General features: G+C 38.7%; 1 protein-coding gene across 1 annotated transcript in view; it reads right to left on the reverse strand.

Moving 5' to 3' along the window:
• SLC9A8 (solute carrier family 9 member A8) overlaps positions 1-26,270 on the reverse strand; it is a 51,257-nt gene that overhangs the window by 19,948 nt on the left and 5,039 nt on the right. Inside the window, exons 2-9 of the mRNA XM_026697496.2 lie at positions 26,060-26,238; positions 16,305-16,385; positions 11,581-11,639; positions 9,991-10,074; positions 8,725-8,826; positions 4,808-4,842; positions 3,887-4,030; positions 2,519-2,657 (exon numbers count right to left, since the gene is read on the reverse strand). Coding sequence (XP_026553281.1) covers positions 2,519-2,657; positions 3,887-4,030; positions 4,808-4,842; positions 8,725-8,826; positions 9,991-10,074; positions 11,581-11,639; positions 16,305-16,385; positions 26,060-26,238 — 823 coding nt within the window. The remainder of the gene's footprint in view (positions 1-2,518; positions 2,658-3,886; positions 4,031-4,807; positions 4,843-8,724; positions 8,827-9,990; positions 10,075-11,580; positions 11,640-16,304; positions 16,386-26,059; positions 26,239-26,270) is intronic.

Here is a 26,270-nt window from a genome sequence, read left to right on the forward strand (position 1 = left end):
TAAACAACAAACAAAAGAACCGAACATCTCACCAGTAATCACTACCCAGATAAGACGGGATTAATAGGATTAACACTAGACAAACAATGAATCAATAATCAATACCCTAAATCAAGGAACTATAACTCAGACAAGCAATCAAGCAGTAAACAAATCAAGTTACCACCAAGGAAAAAAACATCCCCACAAACTCTGGCAGGGAAAGCTATTGTATATAGCAATAGCACTTTGACTTATATACCACTTCACAGTGCTTTACATCCTCTATAAGCAGTTTACAGAGTCATCATATTGCCCCCAACAATCTGGGTTTTACCAACCTCGGAAGGATGAAAGGCTGAGTTAACTTTGAGCCTGTTGAGATTTGAACTGCCAAATTGCAGTCAACCAGGAGTCAGCAGAAGTAGCCTGCAGTACTGCATTTTAACCACTGCGCCACCTGAACTCATATAAACAGAGCAAACCCCATTTCTTTCTAGCACTAAAAATGGTACCTAACTCGGTAATGAAATGTCTGCAACAAAACAACCAAGTTCAGAGAACACCAAAGATTCCACAGTTCAACCCTGAGCTACATATAAACATTCCTTGGATAACAAGGTAATGTGATCTATTGAATTCACAGAAATAAAAATGTTTTTTTACCATCTTATCATGAAAAAAAAAAAAACCTCACTCAATTGTTCTTTGCCTTCCAATGTGACATGCTCTGCTCCAAATGTTCCAGATGTCAACTATTATAATATTTGGCTCAGGGCAGTAGTGATTAAAAGGGGAGCTAGTGCAAACCATTTGGAACTGTCCAACTAATGTTCTTCTTTGTTAGACATAATGCAGACATAAAGCACTAAAAATGACAAAGAATAAACATAAATTTCTCATAGGCACAGTCCAGCCATAACAAATAACTTTAGCTCTACCAATTGCTGGTCAGATGTGTAGAATTTGGACTTACAGAAGGCTTTCTTTAAACAATGTAAAAACAACAAAGATAATTGAGAGTGTAATTAAATGGGAGGTGATGAAGCTGGAGTCAGCTTCAATCTTTGGCATCTACAAGGGAAATCCTGAGAAGTGGCATAAAAGTCATCTGTCTTCATGGCCTCAAGCATACCATAGCCTAATAATTTTCAACTGCCAGTCAGAAAAAAACAGAAAAGAATTCATTGCTTAAAAGGCTAAGAAGTAATAGGTTGAATCTTCATGATAAGATGTCCAATATCTTTAATATACTATGTAGCCAGATTGTGGCTCAACAGAGAAATATTAACATTAATCATTCACCAAATAATAAAAGACTGATACAAAGGCATGTTCGGTGACAAAAAAATCTGACCAATGAGAACAGTTCAAGATGAAACCAATTGCCTAGAGCAGTAGAGGGTTCTTCACCACAAATCCTCTTTAAATACCTTTTGTGGCCGCAGACCATGGTCGTGGACACACACACCTCAAGAATTAACTAAAGATTTAAATCATAACATTTCTTCAAGCCTTTGGGAACCCACTGTGATGACATCGACACGTTGAGAAACACTGACCTAGAGAGATGTGGGCTTCCTTCATGTGAAGCTAAGGCTGAACAATAATTTGTCAGGGATATTTTAGTTTCAATTAATGACCCCACCCAACTCTGTGATTCTATGATTTTCTATGTTTTCATACTGCTTAGCAATTGTCACAATAAAAATGACTGTTGTGTTGCTGCTGCTGTTATTATTATTATAATTCCTGTGCTCCTACAATTCCCTTCTAATCTACACTGTAGGAGTAATGTCAGTTTTGTTACTTATTACTAGCAACTTAACATTATCTATCAATTGTTTGCACACAAATAACTAAATTAAACATATATTTCAACAAAAAGAATGAATTGTGGAATTCTATTGTTTATAGGAAAAGAGAAACTCAGGCCATAATGGAACACAATGCTTTAGTTGACCAGATATCACTGGAAGAGGAGAAAAGATGAAACATACAGTACATGGAATAAGAGAAAAGCAATTCAAGCTGCTGTGAAAAATCAGACTCTTTGTCTGACATAAATTCCACACTAAAGGAGCCAAGCCAATTAACCGGATAGAATTTTGATATAGGAGAATTTCAGGATTCAATTTTAAAGCTGCCAACATGAAAATAAAAAATTCAATCAATCAATATCTAATGCATTTGAAAACTAAAACATGCACTAACATGTTATTAAAAATATAATGAATATACTAAAACTACAGCTGGAAAATTATATATTAATCTCACCCATAAGCATGGTGTTTCTCAACCTTGGCAGCTAGATGCGTGGACTTCAACTCCCAGAATTCCCCAGCCAGCAACACTGCATCAGCATGTATTATGAGTTTATTATAGAGCAACTTGGGCCTTAATGAAAGTCTTGTACAAATATGAGTTTCATGCAAATCTGAAATTGTTACTCACTAACTCTTGCTATTAAAAATAATCATCTTAGAAATGGGTTGTTATTAAAGAGCAAGTATTTGTTTTATCTAAAAGCAAAGGATATTAATGCAGAAATAAGACCAGTCAGAGTCCCCAATGCTGCAGAACCAAAGAACATCTTCAAAAAGTAAGCCAGTGCTTGTAAAAAGGTTTGCCATCCACTTACATCAGATGTATGTTCTCTCGTCAAACCTTCTGCTGTACTGAGAATGATAATAATAATAAAAAAAATACAAGGACAACCAAGGGGATTACACATTAGAATCTTAAGTCTGGGATACAGAATGCAGTATCCATAAATGCTTTGTTTTTGTTGTTATTGTTGAAATTGCTCTTAAAATGCTTTCGCTGTAATATGTCTAGGGGAATGACAAAAGACATTCAATCAAGTCAAGATGCACTATTTTTCAAAGGGAAACACAGCTGTTCTAAAGATCTGGAAGCCTACACTTGCTTTTTCTATTGTTATTAACAGTGGTACAAAATAAGCCAGGAGGGTACCTACTTACAACAAAAGAAATGAAATCCTTCTAACAGCTCTTTCACAGAGGAAGAAAAAAGGCAGAAGTTACAAATGTTACAGAATCAAAAATAAGATGCTTGCTCTTCTGATCCTCAAGCAAATGGGAAAATGGGAGGGAAAAAAGCTTATATTGGAAGGAAGGAAGGAAGGGAGGGAGGGAGGGAAGGAAGGAAGGAAGGAAGGAAGGAAGGAAGGAAGGAAGGAAATTAATATATTTCATGAAAATACTTCCAGATCCTAATGTGACTAAGGTGGGAAGAATTAGATCCATGATAAATCAGATAATATTAATATGCATGTGTGGAAGCCATCTATAGAAAGCTTTTAAAAATAAAATATAATGATATCCTTAGGCATAGCATCCAATTAATCAAGAAAATTTACTTTCACCTGCGTAATTTTCAAACCAAGCAATCAGAAAGTACTTATTTTGCCCAACATATCCTACTGATTTATTAAAAACTGAGCCTGGTAAACTTCTATAAAATAACTCCGTTTCTGGTCTCAAACTAAAAACTAATACAGCAACAAATATAAGCCATGAAAGCAGAATGAATTTACACACCAGCTTCTCATAGAATTTTAAAAACAAATTCATAAAGACTATAGTGCTGAAGAATGTTCCCAACACAAATTCCTGCCCTTATATGTAATTAAATATAGGTTGTACTTCGGTGATTCCTAAGAGAAATAATAATTGGGGCTGTTTTATATGAGAGTGGGTGGCAAGCATCAATGTGACAATTAAGGAGGAGTGAAAAGCATGCTAACCCAAAGAGCATAAGTGCATATTATGCATATTTATTGCATTAAAATAAGTAGTGTTTAAAGAAGCACATTGCTCTTTGTCTAAATGAGCATTAATTTTAAAATATATATTTTTTCTTCCATGTACATAAATGTACTTACTTTGTCAGGACAATTGAAACTGCATCATTGAGAATGCTTTCTCCAAAGACCAGCATGTTAAGCACGGGGTCCACATTAAGAGCATTAAAGATAGCAATAGTAGCTACTGGATCAACAGCAGAGATCAAGGAACCAAAGGCAAAACTGTTAGGAAATACAATTAATATATAAACATAATGTCTGAATTATTAAATGCTATTGAGGTTTGAGGCTTACTCAAGCCTGAAATGTATCAGTGGATTTAAATCATTAGCCTGGAATGCATGAATGTTTCTTCTCATTCTAAAAGAAGATGAATCTGAGACCATGTAGACTAACAATTATCAACAAAAAAATAAAAATAGCATATTTTTTCAAATATTTAAAGCAACTTGCTCAACGGCAGATATTCATTATATCATAATTAATCTAAATTTTTAATTTAATATTTATTATTAACTGGTTGAACTTAATTTCTTTTCTGGTTTAACAGGACAGCCCCAACACCTTTCGAGAACTTTTATCATCACATGTATTCCTTCGATTTAAACATAGCATTTTAACAAATAATACACAACATAATATATAATTACAATGGTATCTGTCTAATCATTGTTGTTAGTTCATCAAATCCTTAAGATATAGGTAACTGTTCTCTTCCAGTAATCTTTCAGCCATTTTCTAGGATTTTTCAAAACTAATAAAGATTTAGCCAAACCATGTGATGCAAGTCATCTGGTGCTGTATATTTAAAATCAAGAAGCAATGACCTCTTCTCTACAGTTAAAGGGCTGAAGGCATATTGCTATACCATGTTAATATCTTCTTTTATTCACATTTCCACTTACCTACCTAAACCCTATTTAAGCATTATATCATCACTGAACTTAACATTGGCTATTTACTCTTACAAACACAACAAAGATTTCTCTCAAAACTTACCTGTCAGTCATATTCAGTTTGTAAATTACATCAGCCTAGAAAAATTGAAAAAAACAGAAATATCTTATAAAAGTTAACTCTCCTCTTTTCTCCTCTTAAGGAACTAGCATATTTGCTCAAGAATCACAAAGTGAGTTTGCTTGTTTGAGCTTACAGATGGATTCTGTGTTTTCAAAAATGAGGAAAGTGCCAGATTTACTTTCCATGAAGATTTTTTGAAACATAAATCTTCCATTCTCACCAAGGTATTGCCTTGATGTGGATTTTTGTATGTTTCAAGAAAAGCTGCCTTTGGTCTCCCTCAAGAGCCTGGCTGTGATGAACATTCCTATGACCTAACAAATATAATATGTTGCAATCAAGAAGGGCTGAATTTCTCCTAAAATACTGAAGACACTCCTGCATTCAGAATGAAATGCAAAAAAAAATCCTAAAGTTATTAATTTATAGTTCAATGAAGCATAGAACTGCTCACTGCAGCAATTTCATTTTTATAAGATCATGGAATTAAAGATTACTAATCAATGTCATTTATGCCCAGACTAACAAACAGTGCTTTCAGCACATCATATCATCATTCAATCAGAACTGAAGAAGCTTCTTGAATGAGAAGTGATACGTCTTCAAGAAAAAGCTAAGTCCACTTGCCTTTTGAAAAAGCACCCTTGAGTCAAGGTCTGCATATCGGAATTGAAAGATTATGGAATTAACCAGTTATGGTGGTCCCAGTAGTTATTGACACACTGGGTACCATTCCCAAAAAACTTAGACAATAGTTAGAATTTCCATCAGTCAATTACAAAAGGCCACACTGCTTCTATCTATATTACATCAATACATTACAATAGCTTAGGTCAAGAGTGTGTCAAACTCAATTTTATTGAGGGCCAGATCAGCAGTATGACTGTCCTCCATGAGCCCGAGGGATGTGCTCAGGGAAAAGGGTGTGGCCAGAGTGGTCATGACCGACTGGGTGTGGTCAGGGTCATGGCCCACTTGATGTAGCTTGCAAGGATGGTGCCTGTGGGTTTAGGCGGGATTGGGGAGGGAATCCAGGGGTCTACAGTGGGTGAGGTGGTGGGTGGGAGGCTCGTCCCACAGGATGAGGTGAGACAAGGCAGGGGGCGGGGCAGTTTGCCATCCTTTGTGTGTGGGGGGGGAGGAATGGTTTCCAGCTGTAGACACAGCCTGCCAGCCCCCCAGCTGGCATACACTGTTGCTCCAGAACCCGCTGCCAGCACCGGACTGGCCACCCAAGCAGCAAGCGGATGCCGTGGGAAGGAACGTGATGTGGACCGCTGGACACGCTTACTCTGTCCCAAGACTTCTCATGTATTCAGGAGCTACATTTCTCCCAACGATGAGTTGGCGGCGATCTAACGAAACGTCCTCCAGCTCTTAAAGATCGACTTTAAGAGCACCTCGACGGAAGAAGCTGAGAACGAGAGCAAAAGTAGCGGGGGCGTCCCTGGGAGAAGGAAAAAAGCGTGGTCCAGGAGGGCAGGCAGGCGGACAGATGTCCCAGGGCTGCTGCACAAGTGCACTGCATGTGTAGCAGCTGCACACACAGTGTGCATGTGCAGCAGCCCTGGGATATCCGCCCGAGCTGCACCACAGCTGCCATGTAGTAGGGAAAGCTAGGAGAGCAACCGCGTGGGTGACCGGGTTGGGGGCATGGCCAGCCAAGGTTGCCATCGGTTCAGCGACTCATGCCAAATCACTGCTACCGGTTTGCCCGAACTAGTGCGAACCAGTTGAATACCACCTCTGGTCCTATCTTAAATTTAAGCACCTTCTGATTTACTGCAAGTATTAAAGTATTGGCCTTTGCGCAACTGCGGGTTGTGCAGCAGTTATGCCCTTTCCTGGATCAGCGGTCCCTACTCACAGTCACTCATGCCCTGGTCACTTCCTGTCTTGATTATTGCAACGCATTCTACATGGGGCTGCCTTTGAAGAGCATCCGGAAGCTCCAGTTGGTGCAAAATGCAGTGGCCCGCATGGTTTTATGCAAACCCCGGTGTGCACATATGTCACCTCTCCTGCAGGAGCTGCATTGGTTGCCGATTTGTTTCCGGGTGCAATTCAAGGTGCTGGTTATCACCTTTAAAGCCCTTCATGACTTGGGTCCGGGTTATCTAAGGAAACATCTCTTGTCAATCACATCCACTTGACCCATTAGAGCGAGGAGGCAGAGAATGTTGCGAGTCCCACCTCTGAGGGAGATACACCTGGTGGGATCCAGAAGAAGGGCCTTCTCTGTGGTGGCTCCATCTCTCTAGAAAATCATTCCCCCAGAGATTAGAATGGCCCCCACTCTAGCTCTCTTTCAAAAGGCACTGAAGACCTGGTTTTGCCAGCAGGCCTGGGGAACCCAGAGAGGGATGGAGCCCATCAGTGATCTGCTATCATCAGGGAGGGAAATGGGAGTTGGTTTTTGATTTTCTGTTTTTTTTTGTTTTGTTTTTTTCCCCAAATTTTGTTCTATTGTACTTTACTAATTTATTTGATTCTTTTTGTTAGGTTTTTATTGTTTTTATTTTTATTTTTTGTTTTAAATATGGTTTTACATTGTGTAAGCCGCCTCGAGTCGCCATGGGTGAATAGGTGGCAATATAAACTAGACAGACAGACAGACAGACAGACAGACAGACAGACAGACAGATAGATAAATGCTGGTGCTATCACCTTGCTTTACATTACGTTTAATAAAGATACAGTCTCTGCTGTGGCAATAATTAATTACCAGGGAATTCCCCAGTGGAGATACTCTGCCTTTCCTCTGCTGCTCTGGGATTTAATTAAAATCATCTGAAAGTCAGACTACAGTTCCTGTTTTAGCTAGGGAAACAATTACTATTGTTTCCTTATCTAAAATGCCAGCAACCTGAAAAGTAAAATGATGTCTATGACGAAGAAGATCCAAGGGACAGGATAGTAAATAACTCTGGGAAATCAATTTCAGATTTTGAATAGCCAAAGGATAATATGTCATTGAAAGATTCTGAAATGCAGTAATTCCAGGAAACTGTAAAAAGCAAAAATTTGTCCTATAAAGCACTACTTCATTGATTGATTGATTGATTGATTGAGCCTTTGAGTCAGTCAACTCCTGATCTAGATTATGAAGTTTTCTTGGCAAGATTTTGGAAGTAGTTTGCCATGGCCTTCTTCCTAGGACATAGAGAAAAAGGCTGGCCCCAAGGTCAACCAGCTGGCTTCATCCATAAAGCATGAGTAGAACTCCCAATATCTTGTTTCCTCTCCTGGTGCCTTAACTACTACACCAAACTGGCTCTCAAACATTGGTTTAATTTATTAGCTTTTGCATATGTTTAAGCCCTTATGAAATGATTCTCCAATAAAAATACCATTACAAAAGTGTATATTAGAAGAAAGTATGCAAAAAATTGAGATTGTCATAAGGGTAATATTAAAAATGTATTAGGTATAGTTGCTTGCAAAGAATATGTGTGCTAGGAAATCTGTATACAAAATCCGTCCAGGAAATGTTCAGTTCCAACACTATGAATAAACTTCCTATCCATACAAAAGTGTTTCACTTTCTTCTCCTGATTCCATGTTGCCTAATCTGCTCTAGTTAGAGAAGGAAGGCAGTAGGCTAAGAGGAATTCCTTTTGCAAATGAGGAGTTCACTCCTCTGTTAGGAGAAATGCATGAAAAAATGCATTCAATTATTATTATTATTAAAATAATGCAACTATGAAAAAATTGGAAAGGGGAAAAGTATTGAGAGAAATAAAAATGGATATATTCATTCATCTTTACCAATTATTCCAGCTATTCTCTATCATTTCTGTCATTGGTTAAACTCCATTCTACATCCTTAATTTCTGGAGAGCGTTCCACACCACAACAAAGTCCATGCATGAAAAGTTCTCCATGCACAGTCTCACCTGACCAAGAAAATAAATTCCTCCGCCAACTATGAAAGCTGAAATAGCTGTCCCAATCACAGAAAACAAGGTGATGGAGCCTATGTTCTGGAAGAAGTTCCCCTAAAATAAGAAAGTACAAGAGAAATATAACAAAAGAGAGTTTTGAAAATGCTATAAACCAAAATTCACCTGCAATGAGTATCAGGATCAGAATCCAAACAAATGTAAACATTAATGATATATACCACATAATTAGGCTAAAACATAAATTCAATAAATAAATACATGGGTTGGAGAAGCACAGGATTCATTTCCTCATCTATATGTAAATATTGGTAAATCATATATATCCAGCATGAACAAACTGGACTTTCAGGTTACTATTTGTGCAGGTTGAGGCTCATCTTTGCTTTCTTCTTTCTTGTTTGTTTAATAAAGTTGCCCTACTCAATGACAAAACTGGGCAGAATAAACCAATAATAAAAACCATGTAATTAAGCAGAAAAGAAGGGACTGATCCTCTGCCCCTCCAGAAAAGAAAACCATCCAGAAAAAAAAAACTGTAAGAGTTTCACCACCCACTCAAACCCAAGACCTGGGGGGAAAACCATATATTGAATGGCCTTTAAAACTAAGGCACTGGAAAAATGAGGAAACACCTACAGAAGAAGATGTAATTAAAAAAAAATAGTTTGTACAGAAATTGACAGATAGACACTAAAAATAAAAGAAAAAGAAGACATAGAGTATTTTCGAACATGGGACTTGTTTTACAAATGGTTGGATAGTAGAGATCGAAATTAGAAGTGGGGAGAGTATTAGAAGACGACAGTTCAGCATGCCAATTGGGCCTTTCCATAACTGGCTATCTCTGATAATTTCTTTCCGTTACTGAATGGACCCAGCCATGGCACCCTGTGTGTGACCTTCAGTAGCTAGGGAAAATGAGGATGTAATAAAAAGTTGCCTGGTTTGTAATTTCAATATTCCTTTCCACTTCCTCAGGAATGACACATTCAAACTCATTCTGGCTAACCACAGAGAGCAGATATAAAGGGCAGGCCTGGCATTTATTGGTCCCTCAATGATGTGGGCGATGTCAATGAGTTCCATAAATTCCTGAGCTTCTAGAGGGTTTTAAATGTTTGTAATCTTAATAAAATGTAATATTGCTTGTGGTTGGTGGATTTCGCAATATTATTTTGTGTTTGTTCTACTATTATAAATGACCTTGAGTAGGCTGTATACAAACAATTGTAACAAACAACTAAAAAAAAAACTCACTTTGTGCAATGAATACCCAGATTCAAATATAATTGGCGGAAGTAAAAGAAGAAAAAACATATTAGGACGAAACATTTCTTCTTCCTGCAAAATACCACAAACAAAAAGATTAAGGAATTATGAGAAAGGGAATAATACCATATTGGAACAAAGATAAACCCAGCATCTCTAATACTTTTATTACAGTATGTACCACCAAGTGAGTGTGGATTCCTAGTCCTCATACAGATAGATTTTCTCCAGGATGATCTGTTCTTAACCTAGTCATTTAAGTCTTCCATTGCCATTTTAATTCAGCCCATCCATCTTGTTGTTGGTCGTTTTCTTCTTCACTAGTCCCACCTTAGACATGATAGTCAGCTGAGTGACCACCTCACAGGGTTGCACTTGAGGAGAAAATAGGAGGAGGAAGAACTGAGAAACCTCAAAGAATGTACTACCCTAATATCTGAATTGTCAAAATAGGTAATTTGATAACAAAGATAATATAGTGAAGTAATGTGTTGTTATTAAGTATCACCCATTGGCATGAAGAATCTAAAATTCTATATTTAAAATTAGGGATACTTGAATTTAAATATATAACAAAGCAGGTCTTTTGATTGTTCAGAATGCAGTTTTTAATTCAATGTGACTAAGGTGAATTTTGGGTTTTTTTTAACCTGTTGCTGGGCTTTAAGGGACTAAATTTACTTACTTTCCCCTTTAACCTACCACAAGTAAAACAAACCTTAATCCTTCACTTCTTAATTCCCCTAAATTAGACTGAAAATGCTGTCCTTGTTCATTCCATGAGATCGCAAAAGGAGTATAGTTGACTGCAGGTCAACTATAGTGGGCTGCTGCCAGTTTGGATCGGATCGCCTGTACCGGTAGTTCCGCCCACCGGTTGGGCCTGCCCATCTGCCCCAGTGTTATCTCTTCCTATATATCTGGCTCGCTTGCCCCACCCACACAGTCCAGCTGCTTTCTGGACCTTGCCCACCCTACTCATCGCAGCTGCCGCGTGCAGGAAATCCCTGTCTTTTTGCAGCCACACACGAAGGGGGTGTGCGTGCATGCGCTCACATTTTCGGTTCTGCATTGGGAGAACTGGTTGTTACGGATGTGCAGCCCACCTCTGAGGTAGACCATTGGTCGCTTAAGAAATCTCAGTTTTATAAAAGTACAAAAACATTTTAAGGTTAACAAAAAGTGCAAAGGAAAAGAGGTTCCCTGTTTCCCTCCAAAATGCTCAATAAAAACTGAGTGGTGAGTGGGAAAGGAGTTTATGGAATACAAAATAGGCAGAAGCCATTTTACAATGTTTATTATGCATCCTGTTTTCATGGCCCAATAATGAGCTCAATTGCTGTGTGATTATTATGCCAGTTATCTCTGATGTGATCTATGTGTTGGATTATAACTCCTAGACTTACCAGCTAGCTGTTTGTACACCTTATTGAACTGAGATGACCAATAAAAAATTATTCCTCTTTTAGCAATGAAGAAAAGAATATTAATTGGGAGTTGGGCAATTCAAGCTGAATTATTGAAAATAAGTATGACATCAATTATATGATAAATGTATGGTAAAAATTGCTGATATACCTTCCAGTTGGCCAGCTTTTGAGATTCTATAATTTTTATAACTGCACCCATCAAGATACCTAAAAAGAAAGAGAAGACGAAGAACAATTCATCTGTTCATGTGATCATCGAAAGTTGTAAGCCATTGCATATGAGTCATCTAAAGGTAAGTATAGTCTTAAACAGTGGTCCTGTATTTCTTCCTTCTCATCTTCATTATGCCTTGAAATTTTCTCATAAAGCTCTGACTTCTGGGCTTATCCTGTCTTGAAGTTATTAATAACAGAACCAATCTGCTGAAAGACCAGAACAGGAAACTGAAAACAGCTTTACAGCTGCTATTATCTGCTCTGATATCAAAGAACAATTTCACAATTCCTCGAGTTAGACAACTAAAGAACTTAGCATGTATTTATTTATTTGTTACATATACACAGCAGTTGTCATGTAACTTTAGGCAATTGACAACAAAACAATTCAGACATATGAAAAGTAAATAGGGAAATAAGTAAATAAAGGAGGGAGGGAGGAAATCATATACAAATACCTATAGTTGCTAGGTCAAAATTCACCTCAACCCATATAAACACATATTGATGACTCATGCCTTAGCGACTGAGGGAACACTCTTGTTTTCATTTTATAGGCATTTCCTAAGGCCAGCAAGCTCTAGTTATCTGCTCATATCTATTCTCATATTTGTTATCTAATACATGCTCGACAAATAAATAAAATAAAAATAAATAAAAATTTCAGAATTTTAATTTTGAGTTTTTGTTGTTGATTACAAAAACTAAATGAAGTAGCTAGCTTCAGTTATGCCATTTCCAATTAAAAGGAAAACTGTTATGACACAATCATGACCATGTTCATGTAAGTGATTTCCCTTTCTTCTTATTAAATCTGTCCTCAAAACAATTACAATTTTTATAGCAAGTCTTGAGAGAACTGGATTTATGTAAAGAGGAAGAAAAGGCACATATATCAATGACACAATAATGATGTTGATGGTAACAACTATGTCTATGTATTCAACAAACTATGGGACAAGCAGGTGATGTATCGTAATCATGTGGAACTGCTTATTTTGCTCTTCCCTGAAACAAAACGGCTAATATTATCTTTTAACTCATTTGCATTCCCACCTTTTGACAATGCTCTATAGAATGTTCTTTGAAGGGCTCTGGAGTAGCACAAGAGTACCACTACAACATTTCAAGAAGGTGGTAAAGTATTCAGACTGTAGATTACAAAACGTAAATGTGAATTACATTTAAACCAGCTTTTATGGTTTGTAATACTGGCCCATTTCTCTCTGTCAGAAGACAACAATGGCAAATCACTTCTATACTGCTGCCAAGAAGAAAAAAAAGTATCCATGGAGTCCCCACGAGACAAGATTGATTCATAGTCATCTTTAGTTCCAGCAAGCAGTAACACCTAGCTATTCTGTCTATGCTTATAAACTAAGAGTTTAAATGTACTTGGATGGGAAACTGAAATTCCAGACTATAAACTAGCCTGGAAAGTCCCCAAAATATTCATCCAGACATTAGGAGTTGTGCTCAACTTAAAAGAATGACTATATTTACCTAATCACAAATAAGGGAGAGAAAGGATCATAAGTTTATCTCATCATAAATTCTTTAGTTCTGTTCATAAGAACTCTGTCTGCCTCCCTCTTAAATGAGAGCACACCAGAGGTGGTATTCAAACGGTTCGCACTGGTTCTGGCAACCCGGTAGCAACAATTTGGTGTGGGTCGCAGAACTGATAGCAACTTCTGGCTGGCCATGCCCCCAAACTGGTATGGTTGCCCGACGGTCTCTCGTCGCTTCCGGCTGCTCGATACTCGAGTCGCTCATCTTTTCCGGCTGCTCGAAGCTCTCCCCGCCCACCCCTGCCCTATATATGTTGCTTTCACCACGTGGCCCAGCTAATCACCTCCCAGTTGCCTTGTTGATACCCAGTAGCTCACCAAAGGTAAGCAATGCATGCCGCCCACTGACCCTTCGCCTTGGGTCAGGGGCCGGGGCCCCAGGGACCCTCACTATTCTGAGTCCCTGGAACTACCAGCTGCCTCAGCTGGGTCAGGGAACTCATGATTCCCCAGCTCCAGCCTTGCCCCGGAGCCGCTGCCCACTCACTACCTGCTCTGGCTTAAACGCGATGCATCACCCATTTTCTTCAGAGGCCCAGACCTGGTCCAGGGCTGAGAGCCGCTGGGCTCCCTGCCAGCCTACATCTCGCCCCCCTCGCCATGGTAGAAAGTTCATCCGATAAGTTCTTCCCAGACCAGGTATGTGTGTGTGTTTGTGTGTCATGAGAGAGAATTTGGTGTGTATGTGTAAGATAGAGACAAGGGGGGCAAGAAAAAGGAGAGAAAGAAGTAAAGAGGAAAAGAGAAAGAAAAAGAAAAGTAGGAAGGAAGAGCAAGAAAGAAAGGAAAGGGGGGGGGGAGAGAGAGAGAGAGAGAGAGAAAGAAAGAAAGAAAAAAAGAAAGAAAGAAAGAAAGAAAGAGAAAGAAAAAAAGAAAGAAAGAAAGAAAGAAAGAATAGAAAGAAAGAAAGAAAGAAAGAAAGAAAGAAAGAAAGAAAGAAAGAAAGAAAGAGGAAGGAAGGGGGGAGAGAGACAGAGAAAACTCTGTGCTATTATTTTTAATTGTTCCATTATTTATCATATATTAATATTTTACACTGTCCCTACACCTAGAGTGATTTTACTGTCTTTCTTTTTCCCAGGTACTTTTCAGGGTTTACATATTAATAGTCTAGACTCTAGGTCTCATTCATGCAGAGGTCTCATTCTTGCGGCCCGCAGGCCAATTGTGGCCCGCAGGACGATATCCTGTGGCGCCCACCGTGATATGAAAGTATAATATCCCTTATGCGGCCCAGCCTCACCCAGACTCTCATAATATCCCTTATGCAGCCCAGCCTCATCCAGACTCTGCCTTCAGCGGCCCCCAGGTAAATTGAGATTGAGACCCCTGGTCTAGAGCATAAATACATGTGTGTTTAACAGAGTTGAAAGGGACTATGGAGGTCTTCTAGTCCAATCCCCTTCTCAGGCATGAAAAACTGAGGTCCTGGGAACGGTGTAAGAATAACACTTAGAAGGGACCTTGGGGGGAACCCTATACCATTTAAGAAAAATGGCTGTCCAGTCTTTTCTTAAAAACCTCCAGCGTTGAAGCACCCAGAACTTCTGGAGACAAGAAGGTCCATTGGTTAATTGTTCTCACTGTCTGGAAGTTTTTCCCTATTCTTAGTTTGCTTCTCTCTCTGTTCAGTTTCCATCCATTGCTTCTTATTTGCCTTCTGGTGCTTTAGAAAATACATTGCCCCTCCCCCCCCTTTTTTTGGCAGCCTCTTAAAAGCCTATTGCCTATCACACTCTTGGGCAAAGCATGTGAGTCATTTCCTCCTTTCAGTGGTCCATGAAAGTACTTCTATAGTACAGAGATAATAAAGTCAAAAAATGGTGAACAACATTTTTACGGAAAATATTGATATGTTGAGGCTGGGTGTGACAAGGAATGGCTGGGAGGGGAGGGGCCAAGTGAGGCACCCCTTGATGTGAGTGACATTGAGTTTGCCACACCCACCCAGTCACATGCCCACCCAGTCACATGACCACCAAACGCCCACCTGGTCACATGACCACCAAGCCACACCCACCAAATAAGCCACACCCACAGAACTGGTAGTAAAAAAAATTGAATCCCACCAATGGAGCACACATACTGTTTATGATGCAAGTTATCAGATTTTATACTTTTTCCTGCTGATGCCCTAGAAATGTAGCACAGCTGTTAATATATTTAAAGGAACAATCTGCACAATGGCTGAAACAACAACCATAATCCAGAAAGAGTTTGCTACTAATGTTAGGGTTCTCAAAATCCAGCTAAGACCAATCCAATTACCTTCATATCTGTTGGTCAATACCATCCATCATGTGCAATTAGTTTAGCAAATCATCACATTGGTAGATGACAATGAGAATTACAATCCAGAATATCTAGATTTCAAAAAAAAACTAAATCATACAGGATGAGGAGAAATAACACTCCGACTCAGCTGGGGAAGTGCTCTTCTATCCCAACTCTATTCTAAAATTGCAAAACCAAATGCTCCCATGATAATTTTCAGAGTATCAATCACTTATTAGACAAGGTAAAAATGAGCCCCAGAATGCTCAAGATTATATCTTTCACAGCTCTGATCGATCTCAAACAGAGAAGATGTTGAAACTGCCAACAGCAGTGCCAGATCTACAGAGAGGGTTTTGGATATTGCCATTCCTCCTTGCACAATAATAACCTGCCTCCTTCACTCTCTTAAAACAAATATGTATAATCATCATGATTAAAGAACCTTCAATCTGAGGGTTGTAGGTCAATACCCTTGTTCAGGCATGATAATCAGTGACTGCCCTTCTCACAGTCTCCCATGTCCTGGCCATATAAATCTGTCTAATAAATTGTTTAATAAATTGACTTGGAATCAATCATATTATTTCTCCCCTTCACACTAGTGAACTTCCCAGGATTTTTCTGTGGAAGGGGGGGAGCAGAAAGAACTACTTACGCTGTGTTGAATCTTACAAAGAAAATGTTATACAGGCAAATGACAAAAAAAGCAAACATTGAATTAAATTACAATCTGGACTTTGAAAATATTAGTGACCGTCATTTATTCAACCGGAACAGAATAAATTTTCCTTGTACTATCAGTACTCACCTAGAGAAACAACAGCAACACTCTCTGGCAAGAAATGCAGTCTGTATCTTATCAATAAATGCACCAATATGATGCAAATAGCTAAAGAGAAAGCAGACAATATTTAGAGTTATTTAACAACAAAATTCTTGATCAAACAAATTCTGCCATTATCCTTTGAATTTAAAATTTGAAGCTTGAAAAAAGTTGAACATTCCTAAAAGAGAGCCAGCTAGTTAAATGCTATATAATAACTTTTTAATATTTTATATGGGCTTACGGGCACATATTTTTGTGAGTTCTGATCAAAAGCAATGTAACATAGTCATTCTCAGCTTCATGTCAGTTTTGGATAGAAGAAACATTGATGGCTTTGATCCAAACAATTCTTTTACATGACATATTGTATTTGGAAAAAGTCACTTCTACGATTAGTCTAGAACAGTTCACAATGAGATGTGGAGAAAAGAGCAAATATCTATTGGGGGAGGGGCAGTTAGCTGCTGGGAGGAAGACCCTAACTTCCCTCATTTATGCAAGGAATCCTAGAATCCAAAGCTACATATCCAATTATAAAAACTGTAAGTTCTTCCAATCTGTTATATTTTTAACTAACAATTCAGGACAACAGATGTTTACATGGAAGAAAGTAGCATCACTAAAAATGAGATAGTTGGGTCAGAGGCAGTCGATATTTTTAGATCAGCAGGCATATTTTTTATTATGAGAATCTGTTGGAGCTCCTCTAGCAAAATACTTACCATAATGTACATGGGGAACCATAAAAACACCTGTTTCCAGATGATCTCTTCCAGTATGGCCTCTGTTGTGGGCTTCTTGATGCTTTCTGAACTTGGATGCTTTCTTGCAGATATTGCATTACCAAACTAGATAACAACTTCAGTGCTTGAAGGGAGCAGGAATTGTATTTGCCTGTATTTATATACTACATTTTTTAAAAAATTGGCAAAATTTAACTGTTTTACCAACTGTCCCATCTTTCATATTAAGAAACATAAGTAAATTAATTGTCAGATCAGTTGTATGGTCATCCGCTACCTGGTCTATTTACTTTTCTATCAATAATTGAATTAACATTTTAAAAACTTAATGCTTTAACCTTAAGCTTCACCTTATTGCTTCTGGGAATTTTCCCACTGAATTAATATCATTGAACATTGTGAAAGGCCTCTAGCCAATATTTCTTAATATTTTGTGAGCACATAACAATATGAATATTACTCATTTTCCTAGAAGCATGTGGCAACAAATCTAACAAAATTATACAATAACATCAACACAAGCAACATAGGCCAGCATCTACCCAGGTGTGAAATGTAATTATTCTTATGGATGTGGCATTGTGTTTTTTATTATTACAAAAGACTCTCCAAAATTTAATGTTGCAAGGATTTCACTACTCATGATAAAAGCTGCTACAATTACAGTATACACCTAAATGACATAATTTGTTTTACATATTAAACCTGGAAAACCAACTCCCCATTCCTGTTGTTATTTGCATCTCACAATTGTGGAGTATTATTGACCACTTTTTCCTACTTATAACAATTCCTTGAAATAGAAACAATAGGTACAATTCAAAAAAAGTGACTTATGATCATTTTTCACACTTAAGACCGTTACAGCAACCCCATGGTCATGTGATCAAAATTCAGACGCTTGGCAACTGACTCATATTTATGACGGTTGCAGTATCCCAAGGTCACGTGATCACCTTTTGCAACTTTCTAACAAACAAAGTCAATGGAGAAGCCAGATTCATGTAATAACCAGGTTACCAACTTATCAACTGCAGAGATTCACGTAACAAGTTTGGCAAAAAAAAAAAAAGGCCTAAAATGGAGCAACGCTCACAAATGTTTCACTTAGCAACAGAAATTTTGGGGTCAACTGTGGTCATAAGTCGAGGACTGCCTGTACATCTAATGAGAACCAGAAAAAGGGCCTTCTCAGTGGTAACCCATTCTTTATAGAACATCATTCCTCCAAGGAACAATTGTCCTCCCAACTTCTTGTTTTATCCTAAAAGCCCTAAAGCCGTGGTTTCTTAAGCAGGCCTGGAGACCACAAATGGGAGATGGAACCGATCAAGTGGCTGATTTCACTTTCTTATGGCTGCCAGGAGGTGTGGGGATGTTTTTTTTTAATGGGTTTTTATTATATGATGGATTTTTTTTAAATGTTGTAAACGGCCCAGAGTCACCTATTTGAGTTGGGTGGCTATATAAATTTGTTAAAATAAATGAATAAAATTCTCAGAAAACAATTTTACTTAGTAAAATGTAGCAATTTTACCTGCAAATGTTACCCTCCACTACAGGTAGTCCTGGACTTACAACCACAAAAAAAAATCTGTTGTTAAGTGAGATATTTGTTCAGTGAGTTTTGCCCCATTTTGCAACCTTCCTTGCCACAAATGTTAAGTGAATGACTGCTTCCCCATTGACTTTGCTTGCCAGTAGGTTGCAAAAGGTGACCTTGGGACGCAGCAATGGTTGTAACTATGAACAATTTGCCCAGCGGCTGAATTTTGATCACATGATCATAAGGATGCTTCAAATGTCATGTGGAAAATGGTCATAGGTCACTTTTTTCAGTGCTGTTGCAACTTTGGTCACTAAATGAACTGTTGTCAATTGAGGACTACTTGTACATCTCAGGCGTTTATTTTCATGGCATTTTTGTGATATAATTCATTCTGATATACATGGATACAGTTCTTGCTTCTATCCAATTGATTCAAATCTGATGTGGTACACAAGTGAGAAAAATGAATCCAGATTTAAAAGATTTTAAATCAACTTTCAGAAAAGCATTTTATGAGAAGATAAAACAACAACCATGCAAATTTGCTTGTCAAAAACTTTTATATTTTGCACAGCATATCAGGTAATCAATTGTCCTCTGGGTTTTAGCTTCTTTTATTTAGTAAACAAGACCACTCCACAAAGAAATTGACACTTGCCAAAAGGTAAACCTCTTATCAAACAACAAAAAAAACCAAATCTTTTTATTTATCTTCAGAAAATAAAAATTAGTTTTCTTTTCTACTTCTGCTCCGTCAACGTTTTTAACTAACAAATAATTCCATCTTTAAGCAGCCCATTTACACAATGGATCCATTTCATAAGTAGCAGTAGAAACAGTAAATATTTGTTTTAATCCAAAAATGTTTTGGAATTCAAAACTTGCAGGGCATCCAAACCAACAGCAGCCTCATACTAGTAACAATAAACCAAGGAGAAGCAGCCAATATTCACCAAAAAGGTGTGGGGGAAGGAAGGGGGTTGTAAGAAAGTCTGCAAAACTCCGCAAATGTCCCAGAAAAAAAGAGAAAGCAGGGAATATTCTAATGAGTACGTTTAGCAAAGTTAGATAAATGTGCAAGATATTAAAATATTTGATGAATTCATCAAACTAGGCCATTCCAGCCAGGCTTCTTCAAAAGGGTCTTATCCAGAGTTGTTAACAGCATGAAAAAAAAAAACCCAAATCCAGTAGAGATATAACTTCTTCTGACATGTCTATAATGGCCAGAACCACTCTTGCACAGAACGAGATGATGCATGTGATAAAATCACACGCTAAGACCATTTGGGGGAAATTGGGCGTGGACAGATTCTGGACAACTCTGAACAAGAAAAATCTAATAACAATTCAGCAATCAAATCACAACATCCTGTCTCAGGAGAAATGCAACTCAGGTCTCATGTGATAAATGGGACTGCGTTTAGTACAGTAGAAGATATTATTGGACACAGCATGTGATATTACTGTGACAAGTGACACAACAGTCAAGTGAGAAAGACTCATTCAACAAGGAAAAAAAAGTTGCAAAGGAGAGAAAGAGATTACCCAAGTAGCCATGTTTGTCCACAACCAATTATTTTAGAGGTTATTTTGCTGTTTATTTCTCCATATCAATATTTTTTTTTAGAAAATTGTCTAGGACATTTTTAATAAGTCATTTGGCAATGGGGGAAGCCATACAAGGTCATATGCTTCCAAATAAATAAATATAGGCCTTCCATGCCCTGAGAGCTTTCCCACAAACACTGGACCTCGGGTATAATAATGTACCATCAAGAATAAGGTTTCCTAGCCTTTTGGGGGGTGGGGGGGGCATTGTTTCAAAAGCAGCATATTCAGCTTTAATTGGGCTGAATTTACCAAGTGTATTAGCTGGTTTAAGTAAGTTTCCAGGAAATACACTCATCATGAATGAAAAGGCTAATACAACTCCCTCTATATTGTCTACATTTGTCTGTCAATGGCTCCTAAGGTTTCATATAAGACATTTTTTTTCCTGCCCAACCTAGTGCTGTCATGGATTGAATTGGAAAGGTATGTGCTCTATTGATGCTTTCTTAGTCACAGCTTTTTTTTACTATTTGCCCCTTCACCACACATAGTAAAAGGTCATTGCTGGGACGCACTCTCCAGTCAACATCTACCAATCCATTTGCAAGTTGTCAATTACATTCAACCCTGGAGCTTAAATAATAACAAACCCTTTTGAGTAGCAGCATAACATTTTGCTGCACCTTATTTTCTCCGCCATATTTCAATATAGCCACTCCTATAAGCTCACAGTGCTTCTGCAAAGAATATCCTTTGGAATTTTCCTTGGGCTGAAGTGACACATACATTGTAGGAAGGGAGAGAAGGAGTTGGTGATAATCATAGATAATGTCAGTTTGGTGTAATGATGATGGCATCGGTAGAATCAGGGAGATCAGGAGTTTTAGTCCTGCCTTAGCCACAAAGCCAGATATGGAGCCTTGAGTCTCTCTCTCTCTCAGCCCTAGGAAGAAAACAATGGCAGACTACTTTCATAGCTTTTGCGCAGAAAACTGCCCGGACTCATCTAAGTAGTTGCCAAGGGTCAACACTGACCCAAAGGCATTCTTCTCCAAAACCCTCCCCATCAAACTAGCATCTGTAGACCCCCCACACAAGAAACTTATTTTGTTGTGCCATATTTTATGAGCTTGTTATTACAGGTAGTCCTCAACTTATGACATTGTGTTTAGTGACCATTCAAAGTTACACTGAATAAAGTGACATGACCATTTTTCACACTTGATTATTGCAGCATCCCCATGGTCCTATGATCAAAATTCAGGTGTTTGGCAACTGACTTGAATTTTTGATGGTTGCAGTATCCCAAGGTCACACAGTCACCTTTTGCAAATTTCTGATAGGGAAAGTCAGTGGGGAAGTTGACTTATGTAACAACAGTGTTACTAACAACTGCAGTGATTCACTTAACAATTGTGGCAAGAAAGCTTGTAAAATGGAGCAAAACTCACTTAACAACTGTCTTTTGGACTCAATTGTGGTCATAAGTTGAGCACTACCTGTATAGAGGTAACACATGGGTACAAAACCACTGTCAGGAGGATAGTAGAACTGGCTGTTTTCAAAATAATTTTGCCGTTCATGATGCCAACTGTGAAAAGGAAAAATCTTTCTGCCATACAGTATATAGAGAGAGCACTTTCTTTCACAAGATTATCTTCTTTTTTTCTTTAGCTCTATATATCACATTTAATGCTTTTCAAATATTAAGTTGTTCTTGTTGGCCAGACATTAATTCTCTCTAAAGGCAAAGGATAAAGCACTGTTTATAAAAGATATGGACTATATTTATTCAATCCTTTTTTTCTTATGCAGCAAGGGTGTCAGACTCAAGGCCCACAGGCAACATCCGGCCTGCAAAGTGCTTAAATCTGGCCCATGGGACCAGCCTGGAAATGGCAAAGGATTGGTCTATGGTGTATGGCAGCCAAAATGGGGCACAGGGGTTGGGAATGACAGGCAGCCCCCCGCATCCCATTTTGGCTGGCAGGATGCTGGAGGTGTCTGTCCCATCTCCCATGCTCCCCAGCCGGCTGGCCTGCAGAGAAGTACAAGGCTGATCAGGCCTCGAAGAAATCCAGTTTGACACCCCAGTATTGTTTCACATGATACCTCATGAGATATCATCATAGATTTTTTTCCCCAGAATAATTCCCACACTTACAAAAGATCAAACATTATTAAAATAGAAACTGTAATTCAATTCAACCAAAATGCACTAGGCTATGATGGTATAAACAATCATTCAAACTGACAACCAGATTTTCAGGATAAACAAAGCTTACAAACTGTTTTGGGAAAATACAACCAGAAACAGTAATGGAAAGCTAAATAATATATACAGACTGTACAAATATATCTTTCATATAGAATTACCCAGTTCACATAAAGGTAAATTGAATCAAGAAAAAATATCAAAGAAAAGGAAATAAATAACTCTATGATGCTATGAAAATCTAATGAAAGAAAGGGCTAAAATATTCTCTCTCATTATTAGATAAACATTTCTCTATTATATTGTTAGTAATATGTATCATTATTTTTACACTTGGGGCTCTCAAAAACTCAGAACCAAAATTTAATGGATTTGCTTTAATGGATCCCAATCCTGGGAACAATTTTTTCTAGGTCAGCTATGTCTAGATTACACAATTGCATATTATGAAGAGGCTCATTCTATAATTCTAGACTATTTACTCAAAAAGATGTCACCTTCCGTTCACGAAGAAGTAGGAACAGACGTAAAATATGATAGTCCCTTCTACAAAAGAAAGTTCAAGGAAAAATAAAAGAAACATGCCCTTTACATTCCAAGTGCAATGAAGGTACAACACCCTGTAATTTTATGTCTGGAATTGAGAAAGCAATTGCAGGATTTAATTAAGTAGAATATAGCTATGTACTCAGGTTACACACTGTCATGATTGGATAAAAGATGATGCAATTTTCTTTCAAAATTAATTCAATAAGCTACATGGGTTTAGAACACTGATCTGCTCCATTCAGGCTACACACAATTCTCTGTAATGGAATTTTTATAAGTGATTAATTTATACAAGGAATTCCTGTGTATTTTGTTTTCTAAAAGCTACCATAAACATACAGAGCATCAATGTAAACATACACACAAATAACCTTCTTTCTGGGAAGATCATTAATTTTAGGACACATAGTTCAAATTGGCAGTGATCCCATTCTAATCTTATTCAACTAATTCTCTTAACAATAACATTTCTAAAGAATGATATAAATTTTTCTTCCACATTGAGAGATGCGCAAAAAAAGGAATTACATTAAAACTAAAAAGTAGGTTTGTCTTGTATGTATATTCTTATAGGGATCTCTCCTGTTAGAACACTTAAGCTGTGATTTTAGTCAAACCTAGGAAAAAGGGTTGAAGACACTTATTGAAACTCATATTCTTGATACCAAGAACCTGAAATAGAAGCCCCAACAAAAAGTCAGAAATTCTTAGTGACCTAAATTTGCCTTACGAAAAGCAAGTGAGCATTGTACTCAAAATTCACCTGAACACCCACTTCTTTGGTGTTGGCTTTATGGAGCCGTGGGGTGAGACCTGGGCTGATGTGTGACAGCAGCGCCTTTAGCTGCGCTCACCTGTAAGTGTCAAAATAATCCAGCAAAGACACCAGAGGAGTCGCTCAGGTAAACCACCCCCCCTACGCAGTTCTCCTCCTGCAGAAAACAGCCGTTCCCTGAGCTAAGAAGGCAAGGAGCTGCGACTCGACGCACCCAATTCCTAGGATTACCCTAAATGGCCCCAATTCGCTGAGGAGAGGGCGGCTCCCCCTGGCAATCCCCCTTTCTCTCAGTGCTCTGACTTCCTGTGGCCCGCCGGTCTGAATGCCGGGTCGGACCACTAGAAGGCCACTTCCCCGCTTCTCAGCGGTGCTCCCCCCACCTCCTTCCCCAACTTCTCCCTCAACTTCAAAATGACCATGCCTGTTGCCAACATAGGTGCGACTGGGCGAGCATGATGGGGCCAACCAGCGGTAATTGTTCCGGGTCCAACAAAGGGGCTGCGGGTGGGAGAGGGAAGGGGTGGCAGGCAAAGGGGCCATGGGGGCGGCAAAGAGTTATGCTCCCTAGTCACCCACCCACCTGCAGTCCAGCAGCCGCACCGAAAAAAGCACGCAGCAGCTGCAAGCATCTCGTGACAAAGGGTGTGAGAAGTCCCGGGACGTCCGCCCACCCAACTGCTGGCTGGCCGGGCCGGGCTGGAAGAGGTGCATCCGCCAGGAGAAGGAACAAAATGTGATCCAGGAGGGCGGGCAGGCAGGCGGATGTCCCAGGATTGCTGGACATGTGCACTGCATGAGTAGCAGCTGCACACACAGTGCACATGTGCAGCAGGCCTGGGATATCCGCCAAGCTGCAGCATGGCCACCACATGGTAGGGAAAGCTAGGAGAGTGACCAGGACAAGTGGGCAACCGGGCGACCGGGTCAAGAGCGTGGCCAGCCAGGGGTTGCCACCGGTTCGGCAACCCATGCCAAATCACCGGTACCAGTTCGCCTGAGATGGTGCGAACTGGTTGAATACCTCTGCTACATATTATATTAAATCATAATGAATGATTTACAAATTTTACACAACGTGGCTGAATCAAAAGGAAGAATGCAGCCTTTAATTGCACTTACACATTATACAACTTAAAATATTTACATTTTCATGATTTCTATGCAGCCATCAGCTCCTTTCGTGTGCAGCCATAGTAGTTTGCTAAATAGCTGGAGTAGCCAATGTGGCACAGGTTACATTTAGCTAAATGTGCTATTTAACACATAGGATGATGCTATTTCCAGAAGATTTAAGCTTCACATAATGCACTAAGACCCATGGGCACACAAAATGGTTTGTGACACATGAGATCATCAAGAATCTGTAAACATTTAGCAAACCACAGATAACATTTGCTAAAATCTCCTGCATGGGGAATTAAACAAGATACAGATCACCCATGAGCCACATGGGATTTTTGAATTGCTGATTTCATATCTCATTTGGTTACTCATATCCCATTCTGACAACACAAATGAACACTGACAGTGCAGTTTTCGATCATAAGAGGGAAATCAAAACTCTTAGAAAAAGTTGCAATTCTCCAACCGCCCACACCCTGCGAAAAAAGCTTTCTGGAAACTTATGGGTATACTTATTCATATAGTAAAATCTTTTCAAATTCAACTTATCCTAATGAGTAACAAAATGAAAAAAAAAATCCCTCATCCCCAAAGTGTGGCTTTTGATAAATGAAATATTTTCTGTTCCTGCTCTAATCATGTGAAATTTGATATTCCTGCTACTTACTTATATGCAAAAGCAAAAAAAAAAAAGAGCTAAAGGAGTCCCTGTGGATTTTTTTCTGCTGGTCACTGCCGACTATAAGGGGTGGTGCTCTTCTCCGTTTTAAGGCCATTAAGCCAGCTCTGTCTGACGACATTTCCATGATCATATGGGCAGCATGACATCACAGAGCGCTAGTACCTTCCCACTGAAGTGGTACTTATTTATCTACTCTAATTTGCACACTTTTGAACTGCGAGGTTGGCAGGAACTGGGGCAACAATAGGAGCTCACGCTGTCATATGGTGCTCAGATCTTGAACTTGGGCTGTCAGCTTTCCAGCCAACCAGCCAACAAGTATCTTAGCCACTGAGTCACTGCAACACCCTTCATGAATAAAAGAGTATGCAAATTTTATTTCAGAAATGTTCACATCTGCTTCCTTCTACCTTGGAAATTAAAAAACTCTTCCATTCCACTTTTTTTTCATACTGGCATTACAGATCAGAAAGCATAACTGGAATTGTATTTCAAAACCTTCATTTTTCCATGACTGCTATCTAAAGTAGTTAATAAGAGATTACCTAATACAAGGAGACTAAAGAATATAGTCATGCCACTCGACTGTTCTTCTTGTTGAGCCTGGACGCCAGTTTGTACTGGAAGGATTGGTTTGGCAGGTGTAGGAAGCACTAGTTTTGTGGTGAGGGCCAGGGTGGTATGAAGGGTGAAATTGAATACATCATGGGTCACATTTGGGAAGCTGTAAGAGAACGCAAACCCATGTCAGACTGT

The sequence above is a fragment of the Pseudonaja textilis genome, chromosome 3 (assembly GCF_049901715.1).
Source record: "Pseudonaja textilis isolate UNSWEBS1 chromosome 3, rPseTex1.2, whole genome shotgun sequence".
NCBI classification, from domain to species: domain Eukaryota; kingdom Metazoa; phylum Chordata; class Lepidosauria; order Squamata; family Elapidae; genus Pseudonaja; species Pseudonaja textilis.